At 44.9% G+C, this 17423-nt stretch overlaps 1 protein-coding gene across 2 annotated transcripts in view; it reads right to left on the bottom strand.

Annotated features, from left to right (window-relative positions):
* The window catches only part of ASCC3 (activating signal cointegrator 1 complex subunit 3), a 2962611-nt gene that overhangs the window by 2740604 nt on the left and 204584 nt on the right, over nucleotides 1-17423 (bottom strand). For both annotated transcript variants that reach the window (XM_069606524.1, XM_069606525.1), the window contains exon 4: nucleotides 11908-12058. In XM_069606524.1, the coding sequence (XP_069462625.1) occupies nucleotides 11908-12058 (151 nt within the window). The remainder of the gene's footprint in view (nucleotides 1-11907; nucleotides 12059-17423) is intronic.

Genomic DNA, 17423 nt, shown 5'->3' with positions numbered 1-17423 from the left:
TTTGAGCCGTTTGGATGGTGCAAGTGTATGTTGCATTGCCTGTGAGCACCTGTCTATTTGAGGGATCTATGCCATATTAAAATCTCCTGCCAGTATAAGTTCTACCTTTGCAAAGTTCTCCATTTGCGACAGGACTCCCCTCAAAAAGCCATCTTGGTCTTTATTTAGAGCATATAGGTTAGCCAGTGTGTACTTTTGGGTTCCTATAATTACACTGAGAATAAGTGAATGTCCTGCTGGGACTATCTTGCTCTCAAGTACTTTTACAGCCTGATTATCGCTCATTGCTATGAGAATTCCAACTTTTTTGTCTTCCGCATTAGCTTGGTACAAATGGAGATAACTCATCTTAAGCTTCCCCTGGTCCTAATATGTGTGTCTTGAAACATCAAAATTTCTGGTTTCACTAACCTTAGCAATCCCTCTATTTTCTTTTTTTACCAGAGAATTCAGTCCCCTAACATTGTGGGACAAGAGTCTAATCATCTTCATTGTACTACCTGAACCACACTCTTCATAAACCCCTTTTCCCCCTGCCTTGTTGATAATAGTGCCCTCCTTCCCTCCAATATATGTTAATGTTATTGTTAAAGGTATTTATATAGCGCACCGTCACCAACAGAGTTGGTGCTCAAGCGGATCTGTAAACAAAATAGGTGGGAGGTGGGTTAGTGGGTCAAGAGGGCATAGGAAAGTGAGAGGTGGTGTACTGTTGGCAGCTTCAGTTCGGTTTTCACTGTGCGCTGAGCTTGGGTGTGCATATAGGATCGCAGCGGGTCCTCGCGTGCTGTTGTTGCGATCTATGTGTTGATTGTTTGTTGTTGCGGTGTGGTGAAGTCTGTGAGGTTTGCTGTGACAGAGGTGGTTGTGTGGGTTTCTGTGTTTTGTTGGCAAAGGAGAGGAATGGTAGGATCCTTTTAATCGATCGCAGGAGGAAGAAAGATTTCTTGATTAGGGTGTTTACTTGTGGCTCTAGAGTGAGTTTGTTGTCCATCAGGACTCCCAGGTTTTTTACATTCTATGATGGGGCTGGGGTTTCACCAAGGTCGTAGGCCATGGGATGTAGAGGTTGTCTTCTCCGTTTTTGTGATGATCATTATTTCTGTTTTGTCTGGGTTAAGTTTAAGGTAGTTTAAGTTCATCCAGTTGTATATTTCACAATGGCAGTTCTCTAGTGTTGCGTTGTCTTCTTGTGAGTATTGTATTTTGTAGATTATTTGTGTGTCATCAGCGTAATTGTAACAGGTGAGTCCATGTCTTTGCACCTCCCCCTCAACCCCCCAACCAAACATAATCCAACTTCCCTATCCCCTTTTCCCAACTTTCCCCCATTCCCTGGGGAGAGCCAAAGTTCCTATGATCCTCCGGGTGAGGTGCCTGGTGCTATTGGCCCTCAATACCTCCCAGAAATATCGTGTGGGGGGTTCTTAACCCCACTTAGTGATTCCAACCGGTCGACTGTTTAAGATTGCCTGTCTTTCCATTTTCAGCTATGGACGGCTTCCCCCATAAGAACCCCTACCTTTTAAAGTCCTCGACACAACCCTAAATGGGTTCCATGGTATGCTAAAACTGGAATTCACTGTTCGGTTTGTTTTGTTTGTTTAAAATCAATAAAAATTGTTTAAAAAGATAAGAAAAGAAATGAGTTCCATGGTTCTTAGTGAAGAAGCAATCAATTTCTTCTGTCCTCTTTTGTCGTCGTTCGCCATTCCCAGGGATTCCTGTCTTTCTTTTTCCGCCGTTCTGTCTTTCTCATGCTAATAGAAGATTCATCTTCACCCTCCGGTATCTGTAGAATATGTATTCGTTTGTCACAGGTCGTAATTCTGTGCTGTCAACCCTCCCATTTAAATAATAAACCAAAAGGAAATGTCTTACTACCGGGCCCATAGCCCTCCTTTTTTGTAATGTTGATTGAGCCAAGTCTTGGGTAAAGTTGCACTTCTGAACCATTAATGATTATTGCACCTGATGTTCTTGCTGCTCTTAATATTCCCTCCTTCTAAGTGTAGAAGGTAATTGCCACCAACACATGCCTTAGGCGCGCCTGGTTCTGCTTGTTTCGGACCAACCCTGTGAATACGAACAAGATTGACCATTTTCTCTTCCTGGGAAGGATGTCTGCATACATTTGTTGTGTAGTGGATTTTAGGTCTTTGTCCTCCACCGATTCAACCATGTTTTTGATCTGTATGTTGGATCTGCGGGAGCGGTTCTCTAGGTCCTCACATTGAATTTAAGTTGTGAGATAGTCTAGAAAGATATTCCAGCGCTTCATCATTTTTTCTTGTGTCATCCGACATATCTAGTATTGCTCTTTCCACAATATCTACCCTCTCTTCCAATTTAGCGACATCGACCATCACTTCCTGAAGTGATTGCGTAAATTCTAGTTTTAGTAAGGAGAATTGTGTCTGAAATGTCTCTATGAACTGATCCTGAAATTCTTTGAAACAGGAATGATAGTCCTCTTTCTGCATTGCCGTCTTTGGGGTTTCCGCGCTGGTTTGTCGTTGCTTGTTGCAACCTTCCTCGCCTTCCGTTCTCTCTGGTGGCGTACCAGGGGTACACAATTTTTTAATACTTTTTAGGATTTCTTTGATCCGCTGCGGGTACCTTCCCTTTGCTTTTGGACATGAGGGTAGTATAGCTGGTCTCTTCTCCGTAATATAACCTGTGGATCGTATATCCATCAGAGGTTGATTCCTGGATGGAATTGTGGTGGGTTTGTCCTTAGCACCTTATTTTTCTCCCCACTCCCTGCCAGTTTTTAAATGTTTTTGCCCCTTTAGAACGTCCTATTAGAGCTCCGGGGCAACAAAGTCCTCCTTGCCATAGTTTTCCCCCTCCCCGGGGTTCGCTTTAATTGGAGACCCTCTTCTTAATGTCTTACTCCAGGCCCTGTGGGATCATCTGTCTTTTGCCCACAAGCATTACCCAGTCATGTTAGGCTTGGGCTTACAGTCTACTGTGTCAATGTTGGGAAGTGTACTATTCCCTTCAAGGCTGGCTCACACTCAAATGCATGTTACCGGGCTTCTCCCCACCCCCTTCTGCAGGCCACTCCCCCTCCCCAAGTAGCAGAAAGTTGGGGGGTGGGTGTCACCTGGCTGCTTTTCCCAGGGGTCACGCTCTGATCGCTGTCCTCTCTTTCTGATTTTAACCTCTGGGTTTCTCCGCTCCTTGCCACCACCTTTATAATAATTATGTAGCAGAGTGTCCCAGCCTCTGCTCCGGGTGTTTGGGTTGCAATCCACAGTGATTCTCTGGGGTCGAGCACTTCCTTTTCAACACGCCCCTTTATTTAGTTGCTTTCTTGGGTCACGGGAAGCGGTCGTGATTGGGGTCCTGTGTCTCCTCCTCCCCGGATGTGCATGAGCTACTCACTGCCTGCCGGGCACCGTCCCTCCTTACTTCGCTTCACACGCAAAGGGGTTGGGGGGATCTCACTGTTGGCGCCGTATTGTTGATGGAGCAGCAGCGGTCCTTCACTGTTTCCAGCTTTTCCTGATGTCACAATGAGGATAAGGCCTACTCGCCGACTCCCATTGCCCGCATTCCGCATCAGGGTTGGAACGTTCACTGGCAGTGTGCTATGTTTGGGTACGCCGTCCCTCAAATTGTTATGAGCGTGGATCAGTCAGACATCCGCATCCGTGCAGTGTGTGTGTGGTTTTCCTCCTGCCGCCGGCCTCTCATTTATACACGCCAGCTTCAATGATCTGCTTTAATGTGTTGCATTTAGGGATGTACGCCATGCTCTGTCAGCCACCATTTTGGAATCGTCTGTTCCCTTTTAAATCATCTTGGTCTGCAACAGCGTAATTAGCCTGCATTACAATCATTCGGTATTCAAAAAGTTTCCTCTTCTTTAACATTACTCTGTTTATCTTATTGCCGAGGTACAAATCCCTGGACATGGCCAGCAGGCAGTTACGGAGTATTCCGGGGTCACAAAGTACCAGTGAACTCACCGGGTCTGGCGTGCACATCCGTTCACCTTGCTGCCTCCAGGTCTTCTGCTTCGTTTTTTACCTCTGGGCCCGGCAACCTCTCCTTTACGGCTTCCCGCGGCAGGCATCTGTCCATTTCAGAGCTCTCCTGGCTTCCACAGCAATCGGGTGTTTGCCTGTCACCGGTGCTTGTTTGACAGTGGGAAAAACGGCTAAATTGTGGGCTTTCAGCTATGCGACCTCCGCAGCTGCAAACTAGAGCATAAGAGACCCTCAGAGAACCGGGATCAGTTCGACACAGCACAATGGTCCCGGCATCTCGGCTCTTCTTCCACTTCCGATTCTGCTGCCACATGGAGGTTTCAAAACTACTCCACCTTCTGCAACTGTTTTTCTTCTTAATGACTGATGGGGCCTTTTTTGCTTCACAGTCTTCCTCAGTTGTGTGTCATTATTCCCAAAAGGCGGCAACTTGCAGTCTTGTGCCTCTGCAGTGAGGCCTCTTCTTCGTCCCGGTACTTTGTGAATTGTGTGACTTAAAAGTCCATAAAATCAAAAGTAGCCTAACAGTTTATTTTTTACAATAGGCCATTTGGAGATTGGGGTCTTGGGGAATGTTAAATAAGGGGTTTCCCATTCATTCTGACCTGCTCCCCCCTAATGTGATCCTCCCGGAGAACACCGCCTTCAGGGTCAGGAACAGAAAGCGTCTGCCTTTCCCTGTCCACATGAGAAGGGTCCCAGGCCAGGTTTTCTGGGTGAATCTCCTCTGATTCATCACAGCTGCCAGAAGCCTGGCCATGTAAAGATGGGCCACGGTAAGTTGATCAGCCGAGACATGATCCCAAACCAGATCAGGAGTCGAAGACATAGCCTTATAAGTTTCTTTTAACTGTGTTTCTAACCAAAGGACAACACTTCTGCCTGGTGTTCTCTGTGGCGTACCAGAAGAAGGACTAGGACTGCAGTGGGTCATGATTCAAGGGTTTTTATTTAAATAAAAGAAAAATGCCTACCTCGCCCTACCAGTATGAGGGAAGTTCTCTGCCTAACAAATTAAAACTAATGGTGCTGGTCAAATCCCAAAAGAAAATAGTCTTCAGTCCAAATCCTAACAACTAACTTGCCCAAACACTGAAGAAAAACACACAAAGAAGGAGGTGTAGCAATAGCTTCTGTTGTTGGCCTCTGCCTGGCCCAACACTTGGATAACTTGTTTTCAGTCTCCAAATATAATGATGCGGTTCAGTCTTTTTATCAAGTATTCACATCGCTTTATGATAATTCGTAACACAATTACTTGTGCCAAACTTTCGCATAACTTAGACTCCCCAAAGTCGTAGGACTCCTTGGTAGGCATACTGACTCTAAGTGAATTTAGTACACGTGGGACGTCTGTCCGCTTGGGTGTTCTAGGTTGCCATAACCTAGTTGGTTTTCTAACCTAGTTGCAAAGTGTTCATACTTCTTTCAATCTGTTTTACATAGGATGCCTGCACGTCTGACTTTGTTTCGTTCCTCGTACCTTTGTCAGTTTTTGCGGCCTTGGCATACAGCACAAGTACCTCTTTCACTCTGTTTTACACAGAACTGAATGGGCTCACACCCTATCAGGCTCTCACACTTTTGTCAGCTTTTCCAGCTTGTGAATAAAGTGTTTGCATCTGTTTTGCTCTGTTTTTCATAGGGCGTGAGCCCATGCCTCTCTCACTCAAGCGGTCGTACCTTAAACAGCTTTCCCTCGCCATGGTTCTCTCCATTCGCGATATTCTGGTCTCCATGACCTCTTCTGGATTCGCAGCCCTCAGTGGCGTTTTTTTTTTTCAGGAGCATACGCTTCCCTGTTGGTGATTGTATCAGCAGCAAATACTCTTGCTGTAAGGACCTCAACGACCTGAGCTTCCTTTGTCCTGCTGATTTCTGCGTCGGTTGCCGGGCGCCAGACCTACCACTGCTCTCCGGCGGTCACGCCACCAGCTAAGACGGTTATGCTTCTGTCTCTGATTTTCTCCTGACCGGAGCCACTTGCTTGGTCATAACGTATCAGCCGCCAACTAGCAGTCCTTTCCGCCTCCATGCCGCCGTAGTCTCCGCCCCCCCCCCCCTCCTCCAGGACAGTCTGCCCTGCTCTTATGTATGTCATCGGAACCAACATAAAAGTGTCAGTTTTCTTTGATTATGGCATTTAGGTGATGTTCAGCATTACCTGAAGGCAAAGGAGTAAAAGAAGGGTCCTTGTTGGTTGCAGTCATAACGTTTGATACAAAGACTTTCCAACACACATAAATGCATACATTGTGTTTTGGACTGGGAGTTGCGGATAGGAATGGTAGTCCTCGTCACCAAAAGGGGAGCCACTTCCAGTAAGGTTCCACTTGCCCAGACCCCTAGGGAAGATCTTGCTTAGCGAGATCACCCCCATAGCATCAAAGAGGGTGGCTTCACTCTGGGGACAAGGGACAAATGTCCAAATTCGCCACACCTCCTCCTGGGATGTGTAGATTGGTGAATGACCTCTGTCCAGTTAACAAATCCATGGCCTACTGATTAGACATTCCCCAATGTCCTTAAATTAACAGACCAATATCATAAATCCACTAAATCCATACAGAGGCAATGTCTTAGAACTGTGGAACCTTACTATCCTTGTGCCAACATTTGTTTAACTATTATGAAGACATTTGCGTTAAATATCGATAAGAAATTACCAATTCTTGCACATCCACTTCGAATATGTTATGTTATTAAGATTTGTACCGCACACTGCTGCCATCTGCATGGTTTCTAGCTGCTCTGGAGAATCTGGAAGAATGGGTGGGTTTGGTTAGTAGGGAGGAGAGAAAAAGGCAAGTTTATAGTGTTTTTGTTTTGAATTACAGATCAAAAATACCCTGAGCTCTGCATGCTTCTAGGTGTGAAGCGTAGGAGGCATCGAAGGCTTTGTGTCCAGAGAGATGGCCTTGTGCAGGTCAGGATAACCAATGACCCTTAGTAAGTCTAAGCCATTGGGGATGTCTGCTCTCACATTTGGTTGCACTGGTGGAGGGTTAAGGAGTCACGGGTTCAAGGGCGCCTTCTTTTGACCAGCAGTTTAGGTCTCCGTCAGCACCCTAACAGTTACAAAGATCAACAGGCTGGACTCAAGCTATGGACCCAAGCTAAAGAAGTGTGTAGATATGGGTGCTGGCTTTCGAATGAACGTGCGCGTTGTCTAGAAATTAGATTATCGAACAATAATCTGTCAATTGACCAATGCAGCAAGCAAAAGAGGGGCCACCTGCTGCAGGGGCTCAAATTGGAGGAGACGCTGCACACCAAGTCTCAAAACTCAGACTGCCTGCACTGGTGCTCAATTATTGCCACTATTATTTTTCGAGATAAGGTATTTTATTTAGAAAATCTGCCAACACGTGTTTCGACCCACTGGGTCTTTATCAAGGTTGGTTAAATATTAAAATAAGCATATGCAAATATCCAAAATGAGAATGTGACGGCATATATGTGTAGTTAGAGATTTCAAAAAACATGTGCACATATCCGACATGTTCTATATGGATGTTCGCATTTTCTTAATAATTCTCATCATCCTTGCTTTTCAATATTCGCTATTTTTTGTACCATTTTGAATGAACAATTCAGCTGCAATTGCATACCATATTTGTTCACTTCTGCCATTTTTGGGTGACATAAGACAACATGCTGCAGTTTTGTTTTTTAAAAATAGAGGGTTTGCAAAAAAGTGCCAGCTAACTATTGGCAATCAACACTGCCAAATAACCTGTCTGTGGACTGGTACCCACTGAAGAGTGTATACAACCATGTTATAGCTCAGCGCGCTTTACCTGAGGATAAATATCAATATGCATATTATTTTGGTCCTACCCACAAGGACAGGCCAGCACTGAAATGCTAGCCAATACTTCACCCAACAAAGGGGTTGGAGACTGAATGCATACCACCTTGCTGATCCATAATTGGCAGAAGGTTTTTAACTGAACTCACCACCGGTCCAAAGTAAATCCCTCTGGGAAGCATATCAGATGTTGTAAGTGTTATAGCGTTGAATTGACTCAAAGCTCTTAAAACAGAATACCGGCAAGTGATAACTCTAGGGCAATAAGCAAAATAAAAATGAAACTAATGGAAATTCAGGTTGAAACACCTAGATGAGTGAGAGAAGGGGACATGTGTAGAGAGAAAGAGAGAGCAAGAACATACATTGGCGAGAGCGTAACTTTGCACAGAATTACGAAATGCTCTACTTGGTAAAAAGAGATGGTGGGGAGGGGATTAAGAATATAAGCACTTTTATAACAGTTGAGACACAGTCAGTCACTGATCACTGCAGGATGGAAAGATCTAGAGTCTCAAATGCTTCTGAGCAAAATACTTTAAATAAACATGGCACCACATAGGATTAAAAACATTAGGGCAGTAGTGGTCCTACCATTGGATTTAAAGGTGACCACAATGCTACCAATAAAAAAAGCAAACCACAGGGTGTCCCTAGATCAATCTTGTGCATCAATGTATAAACTAAAATCCTGGCCAAGATTGTGGATAACCATTTGTTGGAGTTACAGCTCCTGGCTCGCCCAGATCCATATCTTCTTTACAGCAAATAGATCTAATCAAGGTAACCTTCACAGGCTTCACATCGCAATGGTATTAGCAAAGCACACCCTACGACCTTTGGGGGTTCATGTTGCATGATTCACAAAGTTTTCAATACAATTCAATGGTACTCTGCAAAATGGGTTTGGCTTGGAATTTATGAGTTGGGTTCAACTACTCTGCGTAGCCAATGTGTGACGAATCAAGGGTATTATTCACTTGTCCCCATGGGGTGTGCCCCATCAGTGAGGCCAAGGAGGTGAGCCCGCTCTTCAACAACCCTCCCTAAGGGTTGAAGCAAGTGGCATCTCATCGGGAGAGACTCCACTGAGACAGTGTATTGACATATGAAGACTCACCAGACAAGTAGCGAGAAGAGGGACGAGAAGAAGAAGTTGTTGCCAGGCAGGCAGATCTGCAACGGGACGCCGAGTCCACGAGATACAAACTTGCTGAGAGGCAGCAAGGAGAAAGCTGAGAAGCCAGCATAGCCGTGAGGCTGAGAAGAAACAAGCAGAGAGGGGCGCACGAAGCAGAAAGCCTGGGAAGGTGCAATCCCAGGGGGAGGGTGGGGTTGAGATGTGGTGGTGGAGTGAACATAGGAGAATCGTGGTGGGCAGTAGGCCCGTACAACAGCACCATTATTGCCACTGGGCAGCGGCAGCAAGCTGCGCTGCGCCCAGTTACCATACTGAGTTGCTGAGCGAACAAATGAAGAGTAGATGTAAGACACAGAAAAAAGCAGAATGCCTGTGCGTTGGAGAAGCAAAGCAGTCATGAAGCATACAAGGAGCCCAGAGAGGTTTTCCTTTTGGGTAAGATGTGTGTGTTTGGAGGGGAGTTAGTTCCTGGTCTCCTGAACAAAACATTGTGGCATCACTACAAAGACCAGAATTCCTCGAGACTGTAATTAAACAAGCAATTGGCAACAGCCGAATATAAAGACAGCCTCCCTGAAGAGAGTTGGAGACTCGAAAGTACTTGGCGGAGCAGAACTATTGTGCATTTGAACTGGCAGTTCGGATTTAACCCTGGTATATTACTTTTTGAACATTTTGTGGCAGTTGGGATTTAATCCTGTTATTTTTTAACATTGCTGGGATCAAACCCGGTTATTACTAGTTTGAGGATTAAAATGACTGGGAACTAGAGTGCGCGCCTGACCTTTTCTTTTTTACTTCTTGTTTGGTAAGAGGTTGGCTCCCTTTCAGTTAGGCCGTGGGACGCACCAGGGCTGTCCATTATTGCTGTTATTTGCTATCATTGCTATTGCTGTTATAGCTATTGATCCTTTGGCTATATGGCTTCTAATGCTGCATCGTGATCGTGGTCTAGCCTTGGGGGGGCAGGGGCGCAAGAAATATTCTCGCTTTATGCAGATTTTATATTGTACCTTAAAGACCCGGAGGTGAACTTGGCTCCCCTAATGCGGGAAGTGGAAGACTTTGGTGAACTATCAGGGTTACGCATTAATTGGCCGAAATCTATCCTGTTTCCACTGAATAATACCACGAGGCAACCTATGTTTGCAAGTTCATATAGATGGTAGCAGTTGTCAGTTCAGTAACTAGGTATCGACACTGGGATTATTTTATTACTTTGTTACATTACTTCAAATTACGTCGACTTGTATGTATGTATTTAAGGGTTAAGGGGGAAAGAGAGGGTTAGGGGGGGTTGGGGCAGGGTGGCAAGAAGGGGGGGGGAAAGGGAGGAAGCCACAAAGTAATTTATTTTGTTGTAATAATGTAGAACCGACAACAAATAAATGAATCGAAAATATTTGCGAGATAGGTTACAAAAGATGCGGCGGTCTTTTGATGCCCAATGTTTCACATCCAAAACCAGAGAGAACTCATTCTAGCGCATGATCGGGTTGTAGCATCAATAGAAGAACTGTTTAAGGTCGTAGATGGGTATGTGGTATTAATCATTGCAAAAAGATATTTGAACTAACTTAGGGAATGGCACGTGGCTCTCAATAGCTAAATGTGGAGAAGATATAGACAGAGTTTTGACTTACTGAAGGTTAACTGATCTGGTAGACAAAGGGCTAAAATGGGTTTCCTGGAGCAATTAAGAATGTTTGTCTGAGCTATCCTGGGATGAACTGATAGCTGATTTCATCATTGCAACCTTTGTATGTTAACAATGCTGCTTTCAAGAGTTAAGGGATGTTTATTTGATTTGATTTTGGAAAAACAAAAACATATTTTAAGAAAGTAGCACTCACAATTAGATTTGAATGCCACTATCCCATTTTCTCTTTTCTTTCTTCTGTGCTTGCCATTAACCTTGCATCTTCCTTATCTTCCAGCAGTTGAGGACAACCGCGCAGCTCCATCCATCTGGCCCAAAACATACTGCCCCTTTCTCTATCCCTCCTAAAAGGAACTCCCTACTCTCTCTTTCATTTGGGTCTAAGACAGACCCATTCCCACACCAGTCATTTCACCCACTGTGTTTTTATGGGGGACCAACACCACAAAACCTGGGCCGCCTGTCCCTAGCACCCCCGCGCCCCTCTATTTTACCCTCTACCCACTCTACTTTTACCATGGTGAAAAAGCTGCAGGGAAATGGGGGATACCTTTCCTCTGCCCTTTGTCCAGCCAAGTCACACCACTACATTGACATCATCCCTTCTCTTCACTCGCAGAACAGCAAAATTTCCCGGATACTTCAGCCCGTGCTCCCCAGAACCCAACTCTTGCCATCCCATCGCCATTCTCTCTTTCCTATTACAAAACCTGCAAAAGCCTGATTGGTTTTCTTTCTCTCCCAAAGTGCAATCTGGTCTCGTCACTAAACTCGCAACAGCTATTTGCCTTTATGTCCCTTATACTTAAGGCTCTGTGACAGATATGTATAGATATTTTCAATATTTGGCTTTGAACCATCAGTAGCACTAAACAAAGGCGTAGAGAGTGAAAATGCGGGCACATGCAGCCTTGCAGAAAAGAGAAGGTTGTTATCTAAACTAAACCCATGTGTTTCATAGATTCCTATGCTGTATATATTGGTTCCTATTGCAATGAGTGTTTGCATCAAATTATGGTCTGTGCATTCTTGCATGGCTTCCTTCAAAACACTTTAGTAGTAATTCTAAACAATTCACACACATCACAGGGTATTTGTTGATCATCATAAAGCTACATAGAGCGGAAAAACAGATGACTATACAATGTCTACATCCTCAAAAGCAGATATCTTTCAAGACTTTTCTGCACAAAATGAGAATCTAAGACCAGTGAAAGACGGGTTAAAACTTTAAAAAAGAAGGAATGCAGGTAAAAGATGTCACGGTACAGATAGGTAAAGGAAATCAAAGATTTACCAATTTGTTTTGCTGCATTTAACAAGTCTTTAAATGTTTCATTTAGATATTGCTGTTCTTTCTTATCAAGACCGTCAGTAATAAAGCGAACCATCTTTTTCCAGGTAAGGTCAGCCTGAAGAGCATTTTCCCGAAACTGCAAACGTTTGTTCTGGAAAAAAAGATACAGATATTGGAAAGCATGACATGTTTTACTCGAAATATGTCCTGCAAAAACATTTACTTTTTTTGCATGTAAGCAGTCATTAGCATATTGTTTGTAGAGCACACAAAAAACGTCACATGGAAGATTCTCACACGAAGGTGGATAAACTAAAGAATGCATCCACAAGAAAACAAGTTAAGTACATTCTACTGATGAAGAAAGGCTTATACATGACCAAACAGCATCATGCTAGTGCATTGGGCCTCATTCAGAGTGGGGCGGTCCGAAAAACAAGTGTGCCGGTAAGCTTACCGGCATCCTTGTTTCCAGACCGCCACACTATGAGACTGCCGGCTGGGGCCGTTGCGCCTGGCAGGGTCAGACCTGCCGGGCGCAACAGCCCCTACAGGCACGCTTTTCACGGAAGCACCAGCAACGTTAGCAACGGTGCTGGTGCTTCAGTCTCCCCACTTCCATGGAGTCCTATGGGATTCCACGCAAATGGGGAATTACCGAATCTGCCGCCTGACTTCCCGCACAGCCAGGACTTGTAATGTCCCAGTGGCACTGGGAAGTCAGGCGGCAGATACAGTGTTTCCAGGTAAGCGGCAACCCGCTGGTGGCAACGGCAGGTTACCGCCTTCCTCAGAATGAGGCCCAATGTATTGCATTTTCTGATGTGTGTTACAAACAACAAAGATACTCACCTAAGGCAATGGCAGTTTTCTCATGTACTACACGGGAAGGTCCTCAAGTCCTGGTTTTATTTTTTGCATTTTGAGACATGTAGTTGTGTTCTTCCCAATTTAAATGTAGAACCAAATCCCCAGAAAACAAAAACGCAGAACTGGGTCAGCGTGCATGCCATGAAGGAACTTGAGAGCACTGTCTGGAGCACTGCAATGGGCAGCAGAACTACAAAATACACCACTGTATGAGTGTGTGTGAAAACTAATATACATTTCAATACGTTTGAAAAAACATTCTACGAGGGAGGAGCTTAGTGTTGATGCCACAAAATAATAAAAGTAATACTACTCAGAATTTCTGAGGAACAGTATGAGAGGCGATGTCTTAAAAGTCAACAAACAGATTTTTTCTTAAAGGGGGTTATCATTGCTGCTTGTTGTTTTGCTTCCCAGAATGTGTAGGGACCTCAGATTTGTAATACATACACCACTACACAAGATGAAAGGGAGGCAATAACACAAACTGAGACCAGTAGTTAGAATATAATTGGCTCTTTACAGGCCCTTTATTCACAAGTCACTAATAAACAACATACCCATTAATAAATGTTCCCCATCACACAGAGACATGCAATGAATAAAATAATCTAATACATCTCCGTTAGCGCCATTGTAGAGAACTGTAGAGAACACCTTCACCTCGCCTGGCAAAACACTGCAAAGCCCCAAAGCAGGTAGGCAGAGAGAGCACCTCAGCTAACGGGTCTGGAACTGAGCGTCCGCCTTCTCAGTGAGACGTTGTCCTTCTCCCTCAGTGGATTACCCAACTATTCTTATTTGGTCAGAGTCTCTGCCTTCCATAGGTGACTGAAATTCCCCGGCCGGAGTGACAAACAGCAAGCATCGGAGGCCCCCTTAGAGTGGAAAATCTAGACAGTGGAAAAAACCCTTCTCATGCTACTGTACTACCGTTCCGAGTACCCTTTATCAGTGCACCTGCTCGTCTCAGCCTCTTCTCGCAGCTCGTCCGTGAACGATAAATTCAAAACTATCCTACGCGATGAACTCATGCGCTTCCCACTAGAATACTGCTGGTGCTGCTAGATCACGTTTGCCTTCTAAAAGGGTTAATTGCAAAATGCAGACTTTCACTGTGGTCAGAAGCAAATGTCCAAAATGGTCGCTTGCCTGTGCCATGTTTTAGCTTGTAGACAAGCTTGCCGCTCAAGTGAAAGGTGAGCTAAAACATGGCGCTGGCAAGCAACCATTTTGGACATTTGCTTCCGAACACAGTGAAAGTCTGCATTTTGTGATGAACCCTTCTCCCCTGATTTCTTTTAATTACCCCTGAATCCCAGAACCTTCTCAACCCACAAGCACATAGTGTGCATTGTAATACTGCCATCAGTCTTCTGTTGACAAATGCTTCCCTCTTTGTCCATGTGTTATTCCTGTTAGGAATAAGAATGTCTCTCATACTAGTCCCACTTTTTACACGTTCATATTTTGAGGTTTTCTATATTAGGATATGCGGTTTCAACAAGGCCCCTTTTTTCAAAGCACGTCTCCACTTGTTCCAAGAGGAGTGTCCGAAACTAAGCATGCAAGCAATATTTCAGATGCAGTTTTCCAAGTGATGTCCACAGGGGAACACAGCCTCACGGTTTCAGCTGGTTATGCTTCTCCCTTTCCATCTCAATATTCCTTTTGCTCAATCTGAGACTTTGCCACTCTACTAAACCACTTGTAGACACGCAGCAATGATAAACCCCCTTAAAAAATGTTTTCTGTTTGGTGACTTTTAAAACATCACCTCTCATAACATACTGTTCCTCAGAATTTCTGGGTAGTATTACTTTTGTTATTTAGTAGCATCAAGACTAAGCTCCTTCTTCATAGAAGGTTTTTTCAAACGTATCCAAATGTATATTAGTTTTCACACACATACACACACCGTGGTGTATTTAGAAGAGTTCTGCAGCCGTAGGCCCAACTAAGCGCATGCACCCTGAATGCACACCAACAAACGCTCATCCCAGAAAAAATACAACCATCTAGGGAAGAAAGGCCAAGAGATTCTTGCAAGTATAACAAGTTTTAATTACACAAAAAAATAGTTATGCCAGCAAAGAACTCTGCTGCCCAAAAACGGTCTGCGGAAAAATGGTACAATCAGAATGTTATAAGGAAACAAATCGTCATCAGTGACGCAAACCTATACAATAAAAACCTATGTGGCTGGCCGGTGAGACATTATAGATGCCAGGCCATCGGCCCCAGAAATGCCCGCCCGCCCGTCCGTCCGTCCGCCAGTCTTCCATCACGTGGGGTCTACTGGACTCATCTCCAGGGAACCAAGGTCGAGTTAACAATTAGTTACTATGTGAGACAATGCTACTCTATCATTATGGTGGGCACCTCGGAGGCTCGGGACAGGCACAGGAGGAATCTTGAGGTCGGGCTGACCCACACATTCTTCACTCATTCTGTATCGCACCGTCCGCACCCAAGGCTTCCACCCTCGCTTTGGACTATATTGTATCCCTCCCGGTACCTTGCATTACAAATCTTGTCATAGTGGGTTTAAGATGATACGGTCATGTCCGGTTATGGTCGGTGGTCTGCGGTCACCTACTAACGTGGAATTCAGGGGTCTCGGGACTGGGACTCATGGTTTGCTGGGTGGGGGTCAGAGGCCTCCTTTGGCCTGGCTGTGATGAACGTGTACTGTGAGGTGCCTGGTACGGTCTCATGGCCTTGCAGGGCACATTACTTCTCGGGATAACATGTATTGGACACAGTTGTGAACCAATGGAGGGTTTCTGTAGACATTAACAGCTCAGGATTCTTGTCAGCGCTTGGGCCTAATCAAGTCTCTTCATCAGGGCTGTGGCCTGCGTCTACCGCGCTGCCATGCAGACACAATGTTTCTATCATAGCTATACAAAATGGTTCCTATTCATATACGCACACTAAGTCTAAACATCTACATTTTGCATATTGTTGTGTCCACGCAGGGTCTCTTTGCGCGCCCCACCTCCCCCCTGGCAAATCACAAGTGTCTTTATGGGATTTGCCTGACTCTAAAGCGCCCAGGGGGGTGGCATAGGTTCATCTCCTTCCCAGTAACCCCCCTGTCCCAAACTTTACTCCACCTCTGCAAGATTCTGCACCATCACTATATGCTGGGGCATAAAGGAGATAAGGCAAGTTAACACCTGCTGCAGCCCATGTATCTCCAATCCATTGGGCTAGAATGGAACACCATTAATAGATGGTAAAATCACAAGTGAAATTTGGAATCTCTCAGGGTTCGAAACGGAGGGAAGCTGGGGCCTATTTATCTCCTGCTTGTAGCCTAGAAGAACAAATTACTTACCCCTGGTAATGTTCTTTCGATTGGATGTTCCTCCCACGTATTCCTCACAGTCGATATACTCTGATATCCTGTCTGCAGCTCAGAAACATTTCACAGCAGAGGCCCCTGAGCGTCATCGCGGCCGAGTTAGTGTCCCTCGACGGGCTCTGTCCATCTCAGTACGACGTTGGCGTCAGTATCAAATGGCACGCACCATGCCAGTTGCCTCAGTTTAGGTTTTTCCTCTCAACAGCACAGCCAGGCTCGGAGATGAGAAAGGCGCGAGCATTAACATACAGGAAAGTGTAAAACACAGAAATTCTCTCCTGATAGAGAGGTAGGAAGGGAGGGGCAATGAGGAATATGTGGGAGGAACATCCAGTCGAAAGAACATCACCAGGGCTAAGTCATTTGTTCTTTGAATGGATTGTGTCCTCCCACATTTCCTCATCTTTGATAGACTCCCACAGCAGTGCCTTTTAGGAGGTGGGAAAGGGAGAATTTATTTCAGATTCACACTGTGTGGTACAGTCTTTCCAAATCTGGTTTCCTGGCCTAATAGGGAATCCAAGCAATAATTATTTCTGAAGGTATGCAACCAAGTCCAGGTGGCGGCATTGCAATTATCTTGCTCTGGCACACCCCTCAACCCCTGAAGGGCGGACGAAGTAGCTACTCCTCTAGCTGAATGTGCCCTTAGGCCTTCAAGAATTTATTTTCCAACTAGGTTGTATCATTCGGAAATGCACAGGATAAGCCAACGAGACCGTGTTTGTTTTGTAACCGCCTGTCCCATCCTATGGCCTGAATAGCTAACAAACCGTTGATCATCCTGTCTCAATTTAGAGAGTCTATTCATGCAAAAATGTAACACTTTATTAGGGTCCAATCTGTGGGGTCTTTCCTACTCTTTAGATGGATGAGGAGAAGGAGGGTAGAAAGCAGGCAAAACAATGTTTTGCGCTAAATGGAATTCTGACACATTAGGTAGAAACGAGGGGCAGACCCTCTAAACTACTTTGTCTTTATATAAGATTGCAAATGGCTTAAATGATAAAGTTTGAAGCTGGCTAACCCTGCAAGCAGAAGTAATGGTTGTCAAAATCATTGTTTTAACAGAAAGCATTTTAAGAGGATAGGAATGCAAAGGCTCAAAAGGAGCACCCACCAGGAAGCTCAAGACTATGTGAAGATCCCAGACCGGCACAATAAAGGGATCCAGCAGGAACGTATTAGTCAGCCTTTTAAAACATTGAATGACAATAGGGACCTTGAAATAGGAACCCTGTTCTGCCGAGCGCTTACAAATGGAGCGCAGAGTCAG

The sequence above is a fragment of the Ambystoma mexicanum genome, chromosome 4p, assembly GCF_040938575.1.
Source record: "Ambystoma mexicanum isolate Mex_15411 chromosome 4p, UKY_AmexF1_1, whole genome shotgun sequence".
NCBI lineage: Eukaryota > Metazoa > Chordata > Amphibia > Caudata > Ambystomatidae > Ambystoma > Ambystoma mexicanum.
Note: the sequence above shows the minus strand (reverse complement) of the source record. Positions and strands in the feature narration are given on the sequence as shown.